The sequence below is a fragment of the Triturus cristatus genome, chromosome 6 (genome assembly GCF_964204655.1).
Source record: "Triturus cristatus chromosome 6, aTriCri1.1, whole genome shotgun sequence".
Classification (NCBI taxonomy): Eukaryota; Metazoa; Chordata; class Amphibia; order Caudata; family Salamandridae; genus Triturus; species Triturus cristatus.
Genome location: NC_140589.1, coordinates 979,324,730 through 979,345,322, shown reverse-complemented (window position 1 = coordinate 979,345,322; position 20,593 = coordinate 979,324,730). Strand labels below are relative to the sequence as shown.

General features: G+C 41.9%; 1 protein-coding gene across 50 annotated transcripts in view; it reads right to left on the bottom strand.

The window, feature by feature from the left end:
- LOC146820883 (uncharacterized) overlaps positions 1-20,593 on the bottom strand; it is a 1,936,624-nt gene that overhangs the window by 1,610,695 nt on the left and 305,336 nt on the right. For all 50 annotated transcript variants that reach the window (XM_085611721.1, XM_085611696.1, XM_085611722.1 and 47 more), the window contains one exon: positions 12,087-12,137. In XM_085611721.1, coding sequence (XP_085467847.1) covers positions 12,087-12,137 — 51 coding nt within the window. The remainder of the gene's footprint in view (positions 1-12,086; positions 12,138-20,593) is intronic.

Here is a 20,593-nt window from a genome sequence, read left to right as displayed (position 1 = left end):
ATCATAATCTGGACGGCATAAACCCCTGTTCATTTGGATTACGTGAAGATCCTGATGGGCTGACAGGCTCCATGAGCCCATCGGAAACCAGCCGAATGACAGCCAGGTTTCAATTCCGACTGGCTGAATCAAAATCAGCTGGTCGTAATTGAAAGTGATGATGCCGGTCGTAAGGTCTTCAACCTGAGGTCAGAGACCTTATGACTGACATCGTAATAGGCCCCAAAGTATCTGTTAGCCTATTATATCAGCAACTGTATCCTTCTCTTCACTTTATAACAAAGTATCCCCTTTGCCTCCAGCCATGCTCTGTCTTTATTCCACACACTGCCCTGCTCCGTGGTTGCCTCCCAATCACACCATTTTAGGATGTGGCCAACCTGAAACACACATACTGATACACAGTTGCAATTAGTGCTTAATCTGAGCTGGTGGTTTCCGGTGCTCGGCATCGGCACTTGTGATAATCTGCCACAAGGTGGCGTTGTCTCAGATGACCACAACAACAGTCAATCATTAATTCAATATACATTAAAAATGACTATTACCTGTCGCCCAAGCCATTCTGATAGCGTTGGGGCATGGAATAGTCTTAATTGTCACACTTGTAAGACTGTGATGGTTAGTAGTTGTGTTGTTACAATTACTGGCAGCATGGCAGGGGCAAATTGTGGCGCAAGCTGCAGTGGTCTCCTGAGGAGAGCCCTGGCACTTAGTTATTTCCAAATTATGCACTGGTAACAATGTATATTATGTTCACATTGAATGGCTCCGCGGCTGTTCACTTGCTAATGTATCAATCATTGCACTGTTTTACAAAGTAACTACTTTGTCTCCGAGCGCACACTGTCTCTATTCTGCTCACAGTCTTAATCCTCAACTGCCTCTGAATCACGCCGCTTTACTCGCCATCTTTTGGCCACCATGAAAGTTTGTAAAATTGGCAGGGACAAACCTTCAAATAAATCTGCAGCTGCTACTGTATCCTTCGCTACACTGTGCTGCTTGAGAATGTATCCGCTTTGTGTCCAGTTGCACTCTTCTGCTATTCAGCTCACAGCCGTTGGCCTACATATGGTGCCGCTTCACCTGCTATCTTATGTTGTGGCAGCAAAAGGGCACCACAACAATGAGGCAGCCAATGTTGCGCCCACTGGTGGATATGTACAAAGTACAATGTTTATCAACAGCCTTGAAACAGTATACCAATCCCTCTGCAGTTGAAGTTGCCGCTTACAGGTCTAATCTCAGCCTGCCTCACCACCGGCACTTTCAATGCAGTACCATCTTCCATTTTATGGTGCTGCCAGCATGGCACTCTGGACAAAGGAGGACTCAAACGATGGTGTAGGCAGTGCTGCGTCTCTCCCCAGGTATCCGCAACCAAAACCACACTCTTCAGAGAGGTTGCAGTACTCAAATGGGCATCATAGTTGTCAGGATAGCAGTGGAAGGTGGAGTTAGGTGGGAAGTGACAAAAAAACCCAATCTACTACTCCATCAGTGTTTAGTCATGCCCCCATGGAAGTTCTGCTATGACCTCAATTTTTATAACAGAGTGGCAGTACCCACTCTCTAGTTATAGTTTGGGTTACCAAAGATAGTGATTTCTCGGATTGTTGTTTCTTAATAACTTTGCATCTATTTACGAATCTCTGCGAAACATTGCAGTCCTGTTGTAACTACTACATTGTCAGAGTATTGAACGTTTTGTGGTGTTTGGCCAAAGAGGTGCAAAGAAAAAATCCTATGCATTTTACACAGATTATTGTATTTCAATTAGCGTATAAACGGGCAGCCAGATTTGGATGAAATTCGGCAGGATTGAAGAGTTTGGTGTGCAGATGATTCTTTTTGTGGTTGCATCTATAAAAGGTAAGTATTTTTAGAATTAGTAGCAAATTAAACTTAGTGATAACTGTTAGTAAAGTAGTTTTGAGGTACTTCTGCAGTACATAGTGATGACAAGTCATTATCTGATTGGATAATGACTGTCTTTACAAAATTTGCAGGCAGCCATGTTTTTATGAGGCCACTTTGCTGGTGTTCTAGCTTAGGGCCTTTAATATAGGTAAGTGTTAGGTTTGATATGTTTTCCCTAGCTCACTTCACTTGCTTTAGGTGGTAATAGGTAGGGAAATATTTCTATATATTTTCAGAAAATATTCAGAGTACTGAGTCACTATCAAGGTACTACCTAGGTTGTACTGTGGTACCTAAAAAAACAAATATGTATAACATTTTAAAAACCACTGTAATACACAATATTTAATAAACATAGTGTAATAGAGTGTCTTTACAATATTTTACATATTTAATTATGTCAAAAGAATTATATGCATTACCACGGTAATGCCTACAATGCATTGTGTTGCTTTAAAAAAACTACAAAAAAATGTGCATTCAGTAAAAAACACGGATCATGCTAGGTACTACCGCATTACTGTGCAAACTGGTTAAATAATTTATTGAAAATTACACAAAAATTTCAATACCTCTTTCCACTTTAAGAAAATTGTAATATTTTGGGAACCACAATAAAATCTACTACTTACCTATGTTTAAGGTCCTAAGCCACAACATTACAAAGGTCAACTAAAAGGATTATGGCTGCCTTGTAAAATTGTAAAGGTAGACATTAACCAATTAAACAATGGCTTGTTTTCGCTAAGTACCACAGTATTCCACTAACTTGCCGCCGCATACTATAGGTCAATATATCACTAGGGGGCTACTTTGGGATTCTATTGCATTACCCTTGTGTTACACATAATTTCACAATAGCAGCACAATACTTAATAACATTTAGAAAACTACGCAAAGCCACCATATGTCACCCTGCTTTGCTTGGTGCATGTGCAGAAATGCAATGCAGCACAAGTTACGGCCTTGTGTTACTCCACAATCTACAGTCCTTCAAAATCTCAAATACATCCGTACTCCACTATACTGTACGGCTCTGCACTATACTCCACTCAACTTTACACTATTCCACTGTATGCCACAGCACTTTACTCCCCTCCACTGTACTCCAGTCCACTGTATGTGACTCCAATTTATGCTATTTCAATCTACAACACTCCACTGTATGATACTCGAACTATATGCCACTCCACTGTACACCATTCCATTCAATGTTATCCCTTGGACGACACTCCCCTCTGCGACACTCCACTATATGCTATTCCACTCTACCCCACTGCACTGTATACCACTGCAACATTTGTGACTCCACTGACTACATCTACACTGTATGCACTACCCTGGATGCAATCCAGTCTACTCCACTCCACTGTGCCCAACTTCACTGTACTCTACACAACTATACACTATTACACTGTAGGCCACTCCAGTGTATACCACGGCATTCTATGCTATTCCACTTTATGGCATTTCACTGTACGCTATTCTAATGTACAGCAAACCACTCTAAAGCACTCCATTCTATGCTATTCCATTGGATGCCACGCCACTGTACGCCACTCCATTATAAGCTACTCCATTGTGTGCTAGTCCACTGTACACCACACCATGAAAAACTCAAAAGTTATAGATAAATTATAGTTAGATCTTTCCGGCTCTGGAAAATGACTCCAGCATGCACTGTGGTTTGAAAAATCATCTCAATTGATATGTCATAAGTGTTGTTTTGAAATTTTGATTTCAGATGGCATAACTAATGCCATATGCAAGACTATAACCAGTGCATTGAGAAGGTGAGTTATAGTTAAGTCAGAATGACGAGTGAGATGAGATCACTGAGTATGAAGCTGCACGACCTATATGACCTATAGTATAATTTCAAGGAGGTGTGTTAAGTTAAAATGGAAGTTATAATTAACACAGTGTACTTTAGTGGGTGACTTACAGTTGAGTAGTGCAAAAAATGTGTGGAAGGTGTCAAAACATCCACATTTGTCGGGGGTATGCGATGGAATGGAACATGCCACTTAGAAATTGTTTTCCGGTGAGGAAAAGTAAAACAAACATTAATTGTGAAATTTCTCAACTATAACTGCACACCTCCAGCTCTTCAGCTTCATGGAGAAAATCCATTCTGAATATTTGAATATTTGAGATGATTGGCCGACATAAGAAAAGTTAAGAAAATGATAACCTTTCTTCACATAGGCCTGCCACTTCTGTAATTCTGTTTTACAGCTGTAAATGACACAGTGTGTGCAAATATATTTTTTATAGAATCAAACCCTTATTAGCCAGCCTAAAAATAGAGATATCTGAATATACTTTGATGCGTTTATTAATATTTTAAGGGATTACTTCACAGATGTTGGTGAAAGCTTTTCTGCAACTCATAGATTTCTACGACCAGGAGTCTTTACTACCCAACATGCTAAACAGCCTCCATGGACTTGAATAGGGCATGAGCCTTTTAGTAGCAAACATCATGGTTCTTTCCTGTGCTTTATTTGGCTACTGCTCTCTTGTAAAGCAAGAATGGAATATTTTGATCTCATTCTTGCGAAGCTGGTACCTCTAATTTCTTACTGAGACCTGGCTAATGCCACAGTGAAGGAGATTAAAATCATACCCTGAAATAGAGCTAATTCTCAGGGATGAGATGTTGTTTTTTTAAAGCCCATTTTATCTGTAAGAGAGTACACAATTCCGAGGACTCTTACAGTGATTCTTACATTGTACACTTGTTTTCCAGATTTATCAAAGGATTGCATTGCCCTTGCCTCACACATGGTAATGCAAGGGCAACACAATCCTTAAATCAGTATAAGTATTAGCTAGCCACGCAAACCCTCCTCGCATGGCCTTGTGTTGTTTGGTGAATCTAGAGTAACGAAAGGCAGTGAAAGTCACTACCTTGCATTACTCTGTGCCAGAAAGGAGTTACATGGGTAGAGAGTGGGTGTTCCCATGCAACCACCCTTGTATTTTGGAGCATTCTCAGATTTACCAAGAAAGTAAACCTGGGAATGAATCAAATCTACACACTTTCTGATAGAGGTGCAACAAAGAAAAATATCTTAATTTCTACTCCTTTTTCCTTCTTTCCAATTGTGCTGCATTCTGCAGCATACTTAAAGGAAAAGGCCTCTAAGTTTTGTTTTTGTGCAGAAGGGTGATCTTTGATGCACAAAAACAAGTCTGCCTACGACACAGTACCCTTACGCTATAGTCCAAGAGTGCCTGCATTGGTGCTAGCTAGCACACAGTACACCAGTGCAGATAGAGAACAAGAATGTGCCATATGTTTGTAAATATGGCAGATTCCTGCTCCCTTCGTTTGACACATGGTACAAAGACTAGAGATGGCCCTTGTATATTTTTTCTTGTCTAGAATTCAGATTTATGATGAGTTATACCCTTGCAAAATTCCTTCATATACTTTTGTGAGAACCAGATTCTTCTGAGTCTCCTACTGTTAAATTATAACTACTGTGGTTTTCATCTGGCACAGAAAAAGGCAACCTGGTAAGCTTAGTCTCTTCCTACGCTGGAGGAAGAGAGAAGTTGTGATTTGAAAGGCTGTTAGCATCATCTCTCTACTGAGGGCAGGGATGTTCCCAGGCTGAACAACAGACAGACAGCAGATTCATGTCTCCTGTGGCCATCAGGAAATCCCCATGAAGCCAAGAAGAAAGGGGTAGGGCAACTTTGTGGGTATAAGCACAGAAGGGGCAATGTAATAATATTTCATAAACAATTTTCATTTTACCAGCATGCTGTATAGCATTAGGATTGTCAATGTTAGTGTAAATTAGAGATACACCTTTGTGTTTCAACTGGTAGTTCAACCAAGTGAAAACTTGTTTGTTTTGAGATGATGTGTTAACTTTTGATTGGGCGGAGGTGATGTAGTAGTACTAGACTGAGTAGGTGTCCCATTAATGAAATCATTCTCTGACAACTTTTATAAGACCCTGCTCAGGAAGGAGGAGTTGCTGGTTTTGGAGCCTCCAGCTGTCATTGCTTGTCACTGGGAGTGATTCCCTGGAGCAAGATCCTGACAACTCAGAGCACCTTAATGCAGCAGGAATCCAATTTCAGCTTTTTGTTAACAGTGCTCATGTGTGCATTTTGTGTCTTTCTGGCTCTGGACAACCAATATCTTTAAATAAAATGAGCACTTTTAGGCAATAACTCTTGAAATGGGGCTGCATTCATACCACTTTAGGTACAACCATGCATTTCTTCATTATGGGTTTCTGAATTAAATGGCATGGAAAGCCTGGCAACTTCAAAGGTTCTCCATTACAATTAGCAAATACCTCTATTGAGTCCCCCATCCCTATACCTCACCAGGCCCTGAGAGTCGTAGGGCCATGCAAGGCTCCTAATGGTCATTCAGCCAGTCTGAGGGGCCAACATCACCCAGTAGTACTGAAGGAGGGGCTGTGCAGGAGAGTTTGACTTTTGGAGAAGACCATCAATTGCACAGCATTTCCCCAGATGTTTGCCTTCTTTTTTCTGAACCTGTTGTGGCTGGTCATATGATTTTGTACACTTCACACCTGCCAATCAGAGGTAAAGTGCAGTACTCTTCTTTTTAAACATAAGTAAATTGGCATATAACTGATTGGAACATTTAATTTACTTATAAGTTTCTAGTATGGAGTACTACATGAAGCTGGTGCCTGTAAATTAAATACCACAAGTGGTATGCATCACACATTATGCCACATCTACAGGAGCACTGTAAAACATGTCTACAGGCTTGCCCATGCATCCTGCATGTGCAATTTTAAACTCCCATTTCTACCTGTCAAAATAAACATATTGCCAGACCTAAACCTCCTTTTTTAAGACTTACAGATCACCCCTACAGTAGGCCCTTAAATCCCATGGGGCATGGTATTCAAAAAGTAGGTCATGTATATCTAAAGTTTTGCACAGCCTGACAGTGGAAAACCTTCACAGTTGTTTTTCACAGTGGAGAGGCTGGGTATACAATAGGAAAACACTAAGTTCGATTACAACAATTTATAAAGTTTGCTTCTGTTTGAGAGTGGCTGGAACCATTTCTCAAAGACTCATTTTAAGAATAATTTAAAATCCAACTCAATGCTCAAGCCGGATTTTATATCACTATTTTAGAAATCACACATTTTAGAAAGTTGCCATTCCTCTGCCCAAGCCAAAAGTGCCTTTCTGCCAATATCTAATGTCACTTGACTGTTAATGGCTCTCTTGTGTTGTTATGTGTATTACTCACTGACAGTGGACAAAAGGCTTGGGGGTGGCAAGGTGTTTTTCTTCCTTGAGCTGGATGGCCTGGGGGGGGGGTTGTCTGGCCGCTTCCAGAGATTCAAAGTGTGCCTATGCTGTCACTGCCATATATAGCCCACACATAGGGCTGCCTCCCTGTGTCTTCCTAATCCACTTGTTTCCAGTACATTGGGAGGGGGAACTGCTCCAGGACTGGTTTGGAGTGACCACAAGGGAGAGTTTTCCCATTGTCGTAGGCACAGTTCTGGTTGGGCACAGGGCAGTGGCGTAATATAGGCCCCTGCAGCCCCCGCAGAGGGGGGTCCTCCTCATAGTACCCTGGCCTGAGAGCTCCTGATTGAGTCCCTACATCAGGCAGGTGGCCGCCTCAAGTTTTGTTATGTCACTGGCACAGGGAACTCTGATCAGGGGAAGAAGGGTCTGCCATGTTGGATGTAGATAGAGAGAGCACTGTAGGGTAGTTTATAATAATGAAACACAGGGGGTGTACAAAGAGGGTAGGGTCACCCTGGGGAATTTTTACTGCGATTGGTTAGGTAGTAGCCAGGAGTTTCCGCCACCCACAGACTGCATTGGAAATAAATGTGACATTTCCAGTACCCTCCAGCGGTCATTTCTGGACCTGTGGAAGAAGAGAAGAGGACTCAACCTGTTGTCTGTGACCTGAGACCAGTCTTGAAGATTGGACCTGCTCTCCCTTTTTTAACCAGGACGCCAAAGAGGTGGACTCCAAGAGTGAAATGGTTGACCTCCTGGTTGAGCTACAGGGACACAACATTCTCCAGGAGGCCTTTTTTCCTGTATTCTCGGATAACCTGTTCCAACTGGACCTACACAGGACCCTGCTGTGGACCTCTGTTGGAATGAGTCTTGACCCACAAGTGTTATCCCCACGGTCCTGGACCCTTGGCTAATGTCAAAGTCTACTCCCCCTGAAGCTTCCTGAAATCTGGGACTTGTTGTCAACTTTTCGCCCTGAGAACCGACAAGAGCCCAGGACCAACCTGCCAAGCAGATCCAATGAAAGTGCGTTGTGTCAAGAGCCCCTCATGCACCTTCTGTGTATTGGGCCCAGGCGCAAGGCTCATGTTGCTTTGCCCCTGTGGCACTTTATGGTGCACCATGATACCATGACTGATGTTTCCCCAAGACCCATAATTCTATTGCGCTTAAACCCTGCAGGTGTCCGACAGAACCAGTGAAACAATAGATTACCTGCATCGGCAGTTACTAGGGCCTTTATGTGGGTTTCCACTGAATTCCTGCAAGCTTCCTCCAGAATCCTGTGAGCCAATGGCAAGCCTTACTCCTGCTGCAACTAACTAGTGCAGTGGTGTTGTTTTCCATTATGCATGTTCAAGCAAAATCTATACATTCGTTTCTTATTATTTGGTTCCGATAATCAAGTTGCACCTGCCCATTCTGTAAGGTCAAAGAGAGTGTGATATAACGTGTTTTCTCCAAGTTCGAGAACCTTCAGGACGATCATGTGCCCCACATGCCTCACGTGATCTAGCTACATCCGTTGAGCCTTCGAGAGGATATGTAAACCCCACCCTACCCTGAGTTGTGGCTTGGCCTCCCTTCCTACGGAACAAGCTTAACCCTTCCCACTCACTTGAAAAATCCTTCCTGACTCGAGAAGTGCTTCAGTCTACTTCAAGTCCATCTGAACCTGTGGTTCCCGTGGCTACAGCCCCCTTGCTATCTTTATTCTCTCTTCCTCCTGCACAGATACTAGGGACCTCCCACGACTCCCTGAGTCAAAGCCTCAAGATCTTCTTCGAGCTTCTGTCAAGTGGAAGAACTAGGCCAAGTACTTGATATCAGGTTAGTGCGCACAAATCCTCCTATAGTAGTAAGCCAGAGTATCAGCGCCTTTAAAGACTCTAGATTTAGCCTCCTTGCTCTCTCTATAATTTATTCCAGTGTTTCTTATGTGTTTATAATTTGGTCCCTTCCTGCAACCTTGGTGCTAAAACGGTTTTGCGGAAGGATTAAAGACTTGAGCTCCGTGTTTCTCTGATGAACAGTAGTGCCTACAGAAAGCACTTCAGTCTTTAATATATGTATGAACCATGTACCAAAATCTGTGTTCCGAGTTTAGTCATTGGGAGTGTCTCAAACTCCAGCCTGTGATTTTGGTTATTCTGCTCTCATGTTGTGCTGATGAAACCTGTAAGTCTATGTCTCTGAAGCCAATGTAGGCCACTGAATATAGAGGCCTGTTAGTGTACTGATGGTAACTGGCTCCTCTTGTTATTTTCAGTGTATTTGATACATTGCAAAACCAGAGATTCTGGTCCCATGCTTCTCTACCTCGCAGACAGAGAAGGTCTCTGGAGCAACAGATCATTTCATGCAGTATCACACAGTTGCTGAGCAGATCCAGTACCGCAAGTCTTTCTTTTCTTATTTTATCCGAACGACCCCTTGCCCCAAAGGTCTACACTATGTTCAAGGAGTTTCCATTTGTTAAACAGGCAAGGCTCTGAGAGGGATAGAAGGTGCAGCATCGGCTCCAGTGACATCTCTGCGGTTAGGGTCAGGTGAGTGCATGACACATTGCCACTGTGCTGAAGATTCCAGTAGCTCCTGCTACATGCTTCTTAGCTGCAGCAAATTTAATCCAGCAGGACCGCTCAGTAAAATTGTCCGGCATCTTGGAGCTATATTTGGCTACAGCCCCTAGCCTTGCCCCTCTGGAGGCATCATAGCTCCAAAAAACAGATTACATCCGATGGTAGAAACCTTCACTGGGCAAAGGCGCGAAAAGTATCTAGCCGGTGAGGGAGTCCAAAGATAAAACATTTCACCAGGACAAACCTGGTCCCTCAACCCACCCACAATCGATCACGGTCTGCCTTAACCTTTTCTTTTGTCCCAGTCAAGTGTAGCTAGATGACGGCAGTTATCCTTTAACACTTTTGGCACTGTATTTATTCTTAACCATAGTGGATTTTTGCCATTTTTGATGTCATTCTATTTATTACAAATGTTCTCTATTTTTCTAAATTGGTTGGGGATTTTTGTTGTGTTTTGGTTTCACTTGACTTTTGTTTGAGTACTGCATAAATACTAACTCTGGGCGTAGTGGGCGTAGTGGGGCTACGTGGAGCATCGCGTAGTGTGGCCAAATCTACGCACACTCGCGCGCTCCGTGTAGCCCCACTACGCGCTGCCCGCGGTGCGGCGTCCCACGGCTCCCTCTTCCTCGTTGACAGCAACTTATTTTCACAAATGCGCAAGCGCGGATGCCAGCGCATGCGCATTTGTGAAAAGAAGTTGCCGTCAACGAGTAAGAGGGAGCCCCAGGACGCCGCACCACGGTAAGTCATTTTATCTTATTTTTAACATAGTTTAACTTATTTTAAAATGAAGGTGGGCGGGAGGCGGGCGGCGGGCGGCGGGCAGCTCTGCTTCACCCTGGCGTGTGAGTAGCGCTGCCTGCTACGCCTACTTCGTAAACCGCGAAGCAGGCAGCGCTACGTACACTACGTGGGCGGAGCGGAGCACTACGCCCGGGTTTAATAAAGACTTTACACCTTACCTCTAAGTCAAGCTTGACTATACTGTGGCAAGCTACCAGATGGTTAAGCATAGGTTCATTTAGTTAATTTTGTAGTAAACCAAGACAAGGATTGTGATTATTATTTGATGTAGGCTTCTACCCTCCTCAAGTACTACTCCAATGTCCTTCAGTGGTACACTCAGGGCCACAATTATGGCAAAGCTATGCAGTGCAGCACAGCAAGTCACCTTGCTGTGCTGCACTGCATGACAGGGAAAGAACAGGAATGCACTGTATTTAAAAGAATATGGTGCATTCCTGCCTTTGTCCTTGACAGCATTAAAGGCAATTAGTCTTTATAGGGGCATTATTATAACCCTATGACCATACTTTGGCTTTGTCTCTTGGAACCTAAGAGATTAATTTGAGCCAGTGGTTTCCAGTGCTCAGCAATGGCACTTAATTTTCAACATCCCCAATTATGAGACTATGCCACATGGTGACACAGTTTTTTCTAATTTAGAGATAAGTACACTACCAGTTGTCTATTAATTCAATACACATAAACAAATTACTATTACCTGCTGCCCAAGCCATTCATATACCTTTGGGGGCCTGCAATACATAGTGTGATGTATGTAGTTGTGTTGGTGCTGTCATAGGCTGTGCTGGTAGGGGCAATAGGTTGTACAAGCCATAGTAGCCTCTTGACCAGTGCCCTGGCATTTATTTGTTTTAAGAATTAAGCACTCTGAACCTAACAGATAACTGTAGCAGGCAAGGGTGTTGGTATTGGATAGCCTTCTGACAAACCCTTGGTGGAGAAGATGTGCATTGAGTAGTATTTGGTGAGTTGTTTATAAAAATACTTTTTTTCTAAATCAAAGTGCTGATTAGGCATTGATCTATTGAGTGATATTGATGTGCTCAGCTGAATTATGATCTTCTAGCCAACAATGTCTTTCTGAGTGAGCCTTGTGTTACTCTGCCTCTCTATCCTGTGAGTCAGGCTAAACAGCCTACTTAGTTCACCATTTGAGAGTCTGCAGTAGGGTGTCTCAAGGGTACTACATGTAATCATCCCCCATTCGTAGGTACCGGGCCCTGCAACTTTTAATTGCCCTAGAACCCCTTGAACTGTCCGGCACCCCTGGAGTGGGTAATAGGCACCAAATACATAAAAACTTCTATGGGCAAGAAATGTCTCATCCTAGTCATTTTTGCATTTATACCTCTCCATCAGAGGTTCCTACACCGAAATGCTTTTGCAGCACATCCTTTGATGCGCTGTGCCTTAGAAAATCAGCAAACACATAGCACATTATATTATTTTTAAGCCAATGGATAATGAAAGGGAATCACTGAAACGTACCTTTTGGTAGAGTTGTCTTTTCAGGTTTCTCAGATCTGTCTTTGTGAATTACTGGAAATTAACAATATAAGTTAACAAATGTATCAACATGAAAAAATTAAACAATGTAAGTAAAACAATGTATTAAGTGGACAGGTCACATGGAAATGTAAAAAACGAACTGATGATGCTACCGATTACTATTTTTATTATAATATTTAGTCAGTGATATAGGAGGGTACACAACACCAATAAATTATCTGCTCTCTGCATGAAAGACCTGATTCACAACACATTAATATGTTACACATTCATGCAGAAAAGGTACTCTACAGGCTCATTAGGATGACGTGAACATCGCCACCGCTGGCCCGGCGGTGGCGATCTTTACGCCATCCTCATGTGAAATACTCCCCACCATATTATGATGGTGGTGGGTATCGCGGCAAACAGAAAGTCCACCTGCCGCTTTTCCGCCGGTCGGCAAGGCCGAGCAGAGCTGGGCCACAAATATGGTGGTGGTGCCCAGCAGGCACCGCCAGCTATATTAGGATGTGGGTGGTTTGAAGGCCTTTCGCCGCCATGGAAAGGCTGCCAGGATTGGCCTTGGGGGCTGTTGCGGGCCCCTGTGGGCTTGGAGGGGTGCACTTGGGGGGTACCCATGGTACCCCTCTGCAGTTCCACGCACCAAGTGGCAGGCACCAAGTGGCAGGCACCGCGCGGTGCCTGCCACGTGGTGCATGGAAATGCTGTGCATGCCCTTTTACTATTGCGGATGGTGCTGCAGCCAGCAGCACCGTCTGCAATGGTGAAAGGCCAATATGCGCCTACCAGTATGGCGGGTGCATCCTAATTGGGCCGGTGGGACCGCCACACGCCTGGCGGTTGGTCCCATCACCGTTATGATGGCGGGAGGACTGATGTCCGCCCGCCATCATAATGAGCCCCTAAGTTTTGCATACAAAATTCGATCCTTGTTCACTAAGGCAGCAAAAGGTCAATTATAAATCCACCACTTCTGCAAATGTCTACGCGTTTGTGATACATATGAGTGTTCCTTGGTAAATTGACGGGAGTGGTCCACCCAAAGAGGTTAACATCCACACTGTCACAACTTTATTTGCATTCACAATCATTTGCACTACCTGAATTTACAGGTTGATAAAGCCGGTGGAAGAGGTGCACAAAGTGTGCCTAAGAGAGGTGATGGCTTCACATGGAACAATGATGTTCAATTGGAGTAAAAAGTAAAGCAAAAATAAAGTTGTGAAATATCACAGATTATCGGTCCCTGTATCTTTTGATTTTTACAATGTGGCAATGCTTCATTTATAGTGTTTGCAAGTGGTGGGCACCGGCAAATTTTTCATCATAAGAATTTTATCCAGGGCAAAATATAAAACAGCATAATACGGAGAAAAAAGAGGAAGTGAAAAATATGAACCCAGTACAAGAAACAGCGGGGTAAAAAAAAAAGATGCAAAAGTCAGATAAAAAAACAAGAAGAGTAGGGTAGTGGAAGGAACATCGGTGAATCAAGATTTTGTATTCAGTAGCTGAATCTTTCGATAGCACCGGGAAGGGGTGGTCCTAACAAAAACGTTTTTCCGCCTCATTCACCTATTTACTAAATGTGCACTGGCTGTGGTGAAAAACCTGGTCTTACCCTGGTGCAAAAAGGAGAAATGATTTATTTCTCCAGGTTTTTGCTGTTTCCATGTGTGCTGCCTTGTGCAGCACACATAGAAACAGAAAATTGCCATTGATGGTGAATGTACATGAAGGTCCCCCTTCCTGCACATAAACAAAAAAAAATGGCATTTTGAAACTTCTATGTGTGCTGCGTAATGCCATGAATGATTGTTTACAGAAACAATAAATAAATGACATTTTGAAACTTCTATGTGTGCTGCATTAAGAAGGGGTGCACCGCATTTTTGTGAATACGGTGCACCCCAGCGTTTTAGTAATGAAGAAGTGTGGCATTAGCAATGTTTGCTTAACACCACGCTTCTCTATTCTGCTGTAAATATACCCCTCAGTGTCTCCAATTGCAAATTTAGTGTAAAGATATTTGGATTATACTTTCTAGTTAATTTTGTCAATATTGACCTTTTGATGTTCTGATGTTTTTCACCAACTTTGAGGGGGGGTTCTGCCAAATTGATTCTTGTGTATTCAAGAATGTATGTATATATGTATGTATGTATTTGGAAGGGTCGTGTTTCTTGAAGGAGTGCGTCTTCAAACGCAACCTGAATTGTATAAGTGACGGTTCATGCCAAATGTATATAAATATGTGTTCTAGGATGTTGCTGGATTGCAGGTCAAGGCTTTCTTTCTGATTGTTTTCTTGGACTGAAGCCAAACAAAAAATTTCAAACTATAGCTGCTGGAGATCATGAACTTGTCAACCAGGTAAGGTTTAATCGTGTAAAGAAGATGCTTGGAGATGATGCAATAGATCTTAAAGTTGAGTGCAGACGAGGAGAGCTTGTGGAGATACTGAAGCCTTGGTGTGATCCAGTGGTATTTTCTCAGCTCCTTGAAGAGTCATGCATTTGTTTTTAGATCATATTTTGTCCATTAAACGGTAAGTTTTAAAGGACATCGCTGTAGGAGCCAGGCTGTGAGAGGCATGTCTTGACTTTGTGAAGAAGTGAAGTTGGTGGCATGTTATGTGGGTCCTGACACTGACGCTGCTCTCAGACTGGTATTCCAAATGTTTAGAACTGTCTTTGAGTTGTGGTGGAAAGCTGTTGAGGTTCATTTCCATGTACCATGCATGTACTCGCAGCTTTCGTTTGTAGCAGGTGATCAGGATAAACACTATTTTAGGAGGGTCACTTTCAAATAGGTATTTCACTGCCTGACTTGAGCAATGAGGTAGTAACACTTGATAGAGTTAATTATCCTACCAGATTAGATCTTCAAGCAGTTCTATATGTTGTCTGTGCACTTGAGCTGCTTGATATTTGGGGAGATTGCTTATTATCGGTGGCAGCATCCATAATAAGTGAGAGGGCATGAAGAAAGAGACAGCCGATGGTAAACGCTGGACCACAGCCATGGTCCTAGGATGTGATGCAACCACTGGAGAAGAAAAGGTGAGTGGAAACAGGCAGTACAAGAAAAAAAAAGGAGCTGAGATTAGTAAGGTGGTATCTGAAAGATGGCTGGCTGAAGGAAAGTGATAACCTGGATAAGCATGCTGTTGTGAAGGATGAAATGATTGATGGCGTGCGGGGCATCAAGTGTGGTGACAAATGAATTGTGGCAAGGCCCTGCAATATGGCCTTCAAGACTCCACAATGGTATTTCTTAAAGGCATCCTACTCTGTGTACGCACACCTTTGGAAAAGTATTACAAATATGCCCATATTAACTCCATCCTGATGGAAATCTATTGGCTCTCCTTGCTGGCCCATACAAAACTAGGCCGTGGTGAAATTTCCATTACGCTAGACTGTGGGGAAATTGCTGTGTGCAATTTCAGTAATTTTGTGTTATGCTTCTTATGTGGAATTCCCAATATTATGCTACTGTTTGCGTAATTATGCATCATTCATGTGAAAATTTAAGAGCACGTGACCAACATGAATGTCCAGAATGCATTTGGCTCCTATGTATAACCCATGTGTTTTTGTTCCATTTTTTTAGCATGGAATAAGCCTTTGTGTCTATAGTGAATGCAAGGAGGCATTTCATGCTAAAATGCATCTCTAAAAGGCAATTATAATTATGCCTAATTTTTTGGTAATTCTTCCGAAATTCCATGGCATTATGCAAAGACAAATCACGTGAATTTCATACACCTATATACAGAACCAGCTGCATCATCTACAAAGTCATCACAACTGCCATCTCTGCCTGTACAGCTGGTTGCTCTCTTAAAGGAGAAGCAGATCCATGCCTTCAGCATTTAGAAAAACATCTCAGTATCCATCAAGACCCAACCAACAATGCTCCAATTCAGGAAAGGCATGAATGAGTATCCTCTTCAAAGAACACTACATCTCGAGTCAGTAACTATCCTCTTCCTCTCTCAGAACCCCATTACATTTCAAAATACCTATTGACTGAATCTTTGATTTGACCCTGCACAGGGTTCCACTTTGTTTGAGTTGGTTTGCTCTATGCAAACGCAACATGCAGACATACATTCCAATAAAGGGAAAACTTGTTGGTGCTGGCTTATCAAATTTATTTGCAAATTACTTATGCTTAAGACCTGGCTTGGCAATTTGGCCAGGACAAATCCCATGAGAGACAGGGTCAAGAGTGATTTGCATATGGCTGGGCCTGAACTGGGGTGGCGAAGTGAGTTAAAGAACGATGATGTATTCAACCCAGATCTGTGATTGGGGGTGAGTGTCTGAAAAGTTTCAGCGCTTCTCCATCATTTCCTTGTGCTTGCTTTGATAAAAAATCATTGATACAGAATATGCCCACGGTAATTGCCAGCATTTCCATCCATCATCACTTTGCTGACCAAAAGTAGCTACACACACCTCAAAATCAAACATATACTGCACAATGTACTGCAACCTTTGAGCTTGTACTGGAATACAGGAAATATATTTTGCCAATAATTTAGTGCCTGCGCATCTTAAATTGTCACATAATACTGCAGACCCAGCATACATCACTTTGCTACAGACCTCCCTGTATAGCTCTGCAAATACAACACATGAAATTGCTTTTCAGCGACTTAGCTCCTGTGTTTATGTAAACAAATGTCTTGCTATTATTGATCATATGTTTGTTTGTTTATGTGTTTGAAGATCAGAACAATAACAGGGGCCAGTATTATCAATGAGAAGCAAGCCCCACTGTAAATGTTTCTAATTAAATGTAGTAGCCTAGTTTCTTGTTGTGACCAAGGATCTAAAATTCAGACATTACGCCATTCAAAATGGTGTGCAGGTTTTTTGTAATGCACAATTTTGAGTGACACATTACTTTGAATACTTATAATTTTTATGAAATATTCTAGTCGTCATCCCACTTAAAATGATTGAAATGTGGCATTTAGAAGTATGTTTACAAATGTGATTTAGCTGTGCCAAATGTTTACCAATACACCATTTTTTTTAATATGGATGCTGTTCTGATGTTCTGTTCATCTTGCTCCTCCTCATCCTTCCTCACAATCAATGTACCCCTGCAGGTCTTCTCTCCCCAAAGTCTTCACAGATCACAGGCAACTGTGACACAAATAATAAGAGTCTATTTAATGTGAAGAAAACTTTCTTTGTGCATTAAACTTTGCAACCCCAAGGACATTTCCACCTCTGTTCTGATGAGAATATATAACTTTTCTTCGCATGCGTTTACTTCGCATGCCGTTACTACGCGGTCGTTAATACAACCGCGTTGTTACTTAGCATACCTTTACTTCGCAATTCGGAACTACGAACTGCAGTAAGGGGGTGCTGGACGTTGGAATAGTATAATTTACTATTCCAACTCCAGTTTATGCGGACACTAGGGAAGGTGTTGGATTTTAAATCCAACACCTTCCCCCCCTTACTGCAATTCGTAGTTCCGAATTGTGAAGTAAAGGTATGCTAACTAACAACGCGGTCGTACTAACGACTGCGTAGTAACGGCATGCGAAGTAACGCATGCTAAGTAAACGCCGCTTCCCTTCTGATGAGGGCCTGGCAGAATACACTAGTGTATGGGTTATTGTTTGAAAGACGTTTTATATTATGCTGTGTATTTCCGGACAGACTAGAGCTTTTCTTAAAAGTTGTGTTATGTGCAGTATTGTGACACTTTAACTTCTGATTGTCCACTATGTGATATCAATAGCCATATCATGCTCAATTAGCGATCGATTTTTGGCATATTACGTATTCATAAAATGTGGGGGGAAAACTTGATTCTGAAGGTGAGCCAGATATATTCCTGAACATTTATTAGCTATGAATAGTTTGTTGCTCTTATGATTTTTGTTTTTCATTGGCACCTAGAATAAAGGCCTGATTTAGATCCTGGCGGACGGGTTACTCCATCACAACAGTGACGGATATTTTGGCGAACAGGATACCTGTTGTGATGAGGTAACCTGTCCATCAAGATCTAAATCAGGCCCTCAGTCTGATTTCTTGACTATGTAGTCTGTATTTGAGCCTTTGTGGTATATAATTTACATTTCACTGTACTGTTTCATTGAGATTTTGTAATAAAACCCTTTTCCCTCTTATCTAGAACTCCGTTATAGAATGTGCCCAGTTGTTTAATTACTCTGCTAAACTAATACTGCCCTGATATTAAGGAGGGTGTTCATCATTGCAAGACCACCAGAGGTAAATTTGGGGTGATCTAAATTTTGAGTGAATTAAATCTACGGTTTGAGGTTCTGCTCCCACAATGGTGACACAGACAATTTAAGAAGAAATTGTCACAAGAATATAGTCCAACTCTAATGCTTCGCAGGACGTGCAATGCTCAATATGCGCAGCTTTAGCTTTTGCTCTGGTTGAATGCAACATACCTACAATGCCAAAGACCCAACTCGCTCCCTACCAAGGTGGAAAACCAGATGTAAATATTTTCTTACTGATTCATTTTTAGGGAAATATTTTCTAGCCTATAATATCACATTGTAAGAGCTTCATTCGACAGGAGAATTTTTGGGAACTTCAGTTCCTCGGTGTCGTGGGAATTTAAATATGGTAGGCGCAAGGAACACCAAGGTTAATTCACGAAGCATACTCTGCACCTGGGTTGTACCTATGTATGGCAAGATTACCACTTTTGAAACATAAAATCCCAATTCGGATAGTATTAAATGATTTTTTTTAGCCCAACCCGCGTTTACGAATGCGTATATTTTGGCAACATCCCTATTTTTTCTGGGAATTTCATTGTGAGCCTAGTTCCAAAAGTAGTTGAACACTCCTAAATGTGTTCATATTTAGCTCCGTCTTGTAATTTAGTTTCCCTCCCTGAAAAAACATGCCCTTTTACTCCTGTCAAAAGAAGGTTACATGTTAATCCAGTTGTGAACGAAAAAGGGATCCTCCATCTTTAGTGGAGGTTCAAATTAAATCGTTTCTCCACTGGAAATAAATCTCCCTGAAAAACTACCAAAAAAAATCGTAAATGTGCAAATGCATATATGGTAAAAGTATATGTGCAAAATTCCAACCTGTTGGCAAATCTACATCATGCATTTTACACATTTGAACACTGAAGAAACTTCATGACGGCCATAGATGTCCAGGACAGTTCCATGTATCATTTGTGAAGCCAATGAAAGTCAACATTTTTCTCCAAAACTAAGAAAATATGCTCCTAAAGAAAAATATTAACTTTCGAAGCTTTGTGAATTGTATCTAATTTTAGCGCTGTAGGGGGCATATTACCTAGAGTCTGCTATAAATATCGCAAAGCGCGCTTAGAGCGATTTTAATCATCGCCGGCTATCGCTGGATTTCATCTCAGTGTCAGCATCGTATTAGCAACGCTTAGCTGACAGGCGATGTCAAATCCTGCGATAGACTGCAATAATGAACATTAGCGTGTGAAATCCTGCGATGATTTCACAGCGCTAATGTCAAGCTTGGTAATAGGGGAGCGTGGACTTACTTAACCACACCATCCACCTTCCATAGGCTTTTATGACAAGTCAGGTTTTATTATGGCGTTAGGATCCGGCGATAATGGGGGCTTAGCGCGCCTTTTCTCTTCGCTTTGCTGTTCAGCGGCAGCGTTGGTAAGAGCGCGATGTTGGTTTAGCGAGCATTACACATGTTGTCCTGGGAGGGAACGCATACCTTGCATCTCATTAGCGATGTTTAGCGCTAAGATGCGTGGCATTAGGAATTCGGCTGCTTACATGCGCTAATGCATGTTAGCGCTGCCTTCCTAATAGGGCGATTAGAATATCGCCGCTTTAGCGGCAAAAAGTGCAGCTAAAGCAGCGATATTGCCCTTGATAATATGCCCCTTGGAATGTATTTGTAAAGTAGGCACTAATCAAATACGCTAATAGGTGGCCATCTCTAACTCTAAATGAATGCCACCATGTTAAATACACTAAAGCCATTATGGATTTTGTTTATATCGTTTGATAACGAAAGGAAACATACAAGAATATATATATTTTCTATAGTAAACTGACGGAAGGACAATAAGCAGGTGACAACGAGAGCGTTGTATTCAGTAGTAGAGGATATCATTAAAATAATGGTGATTTTACTATTGTTTTAAACTTTCCTTTCATCATATATTTGTCTAGGGGTTTTAAGACTTCTTTTTGATTGTCAGCTACTTTTGGCATGCTTAGTTTAATTATTTTCTATATGAAAAGATGAGGAAAAGTTTACATTATTTAGAAATTTTGTTGAAATGGAAAAGTGTTATATTCTGCTGGTTTCAGTCAGCAAGCGAAAAATGTCAGCCACCTTTAATGCTAGCACATTTGTAACTACCTTCCCTGTAGGAGAGAAAGGGTAGCTCTTAGTTGAAAATAAACTCGTTTTTATGTGTTGGTCATTGATAAAAGTGGAGTAAAA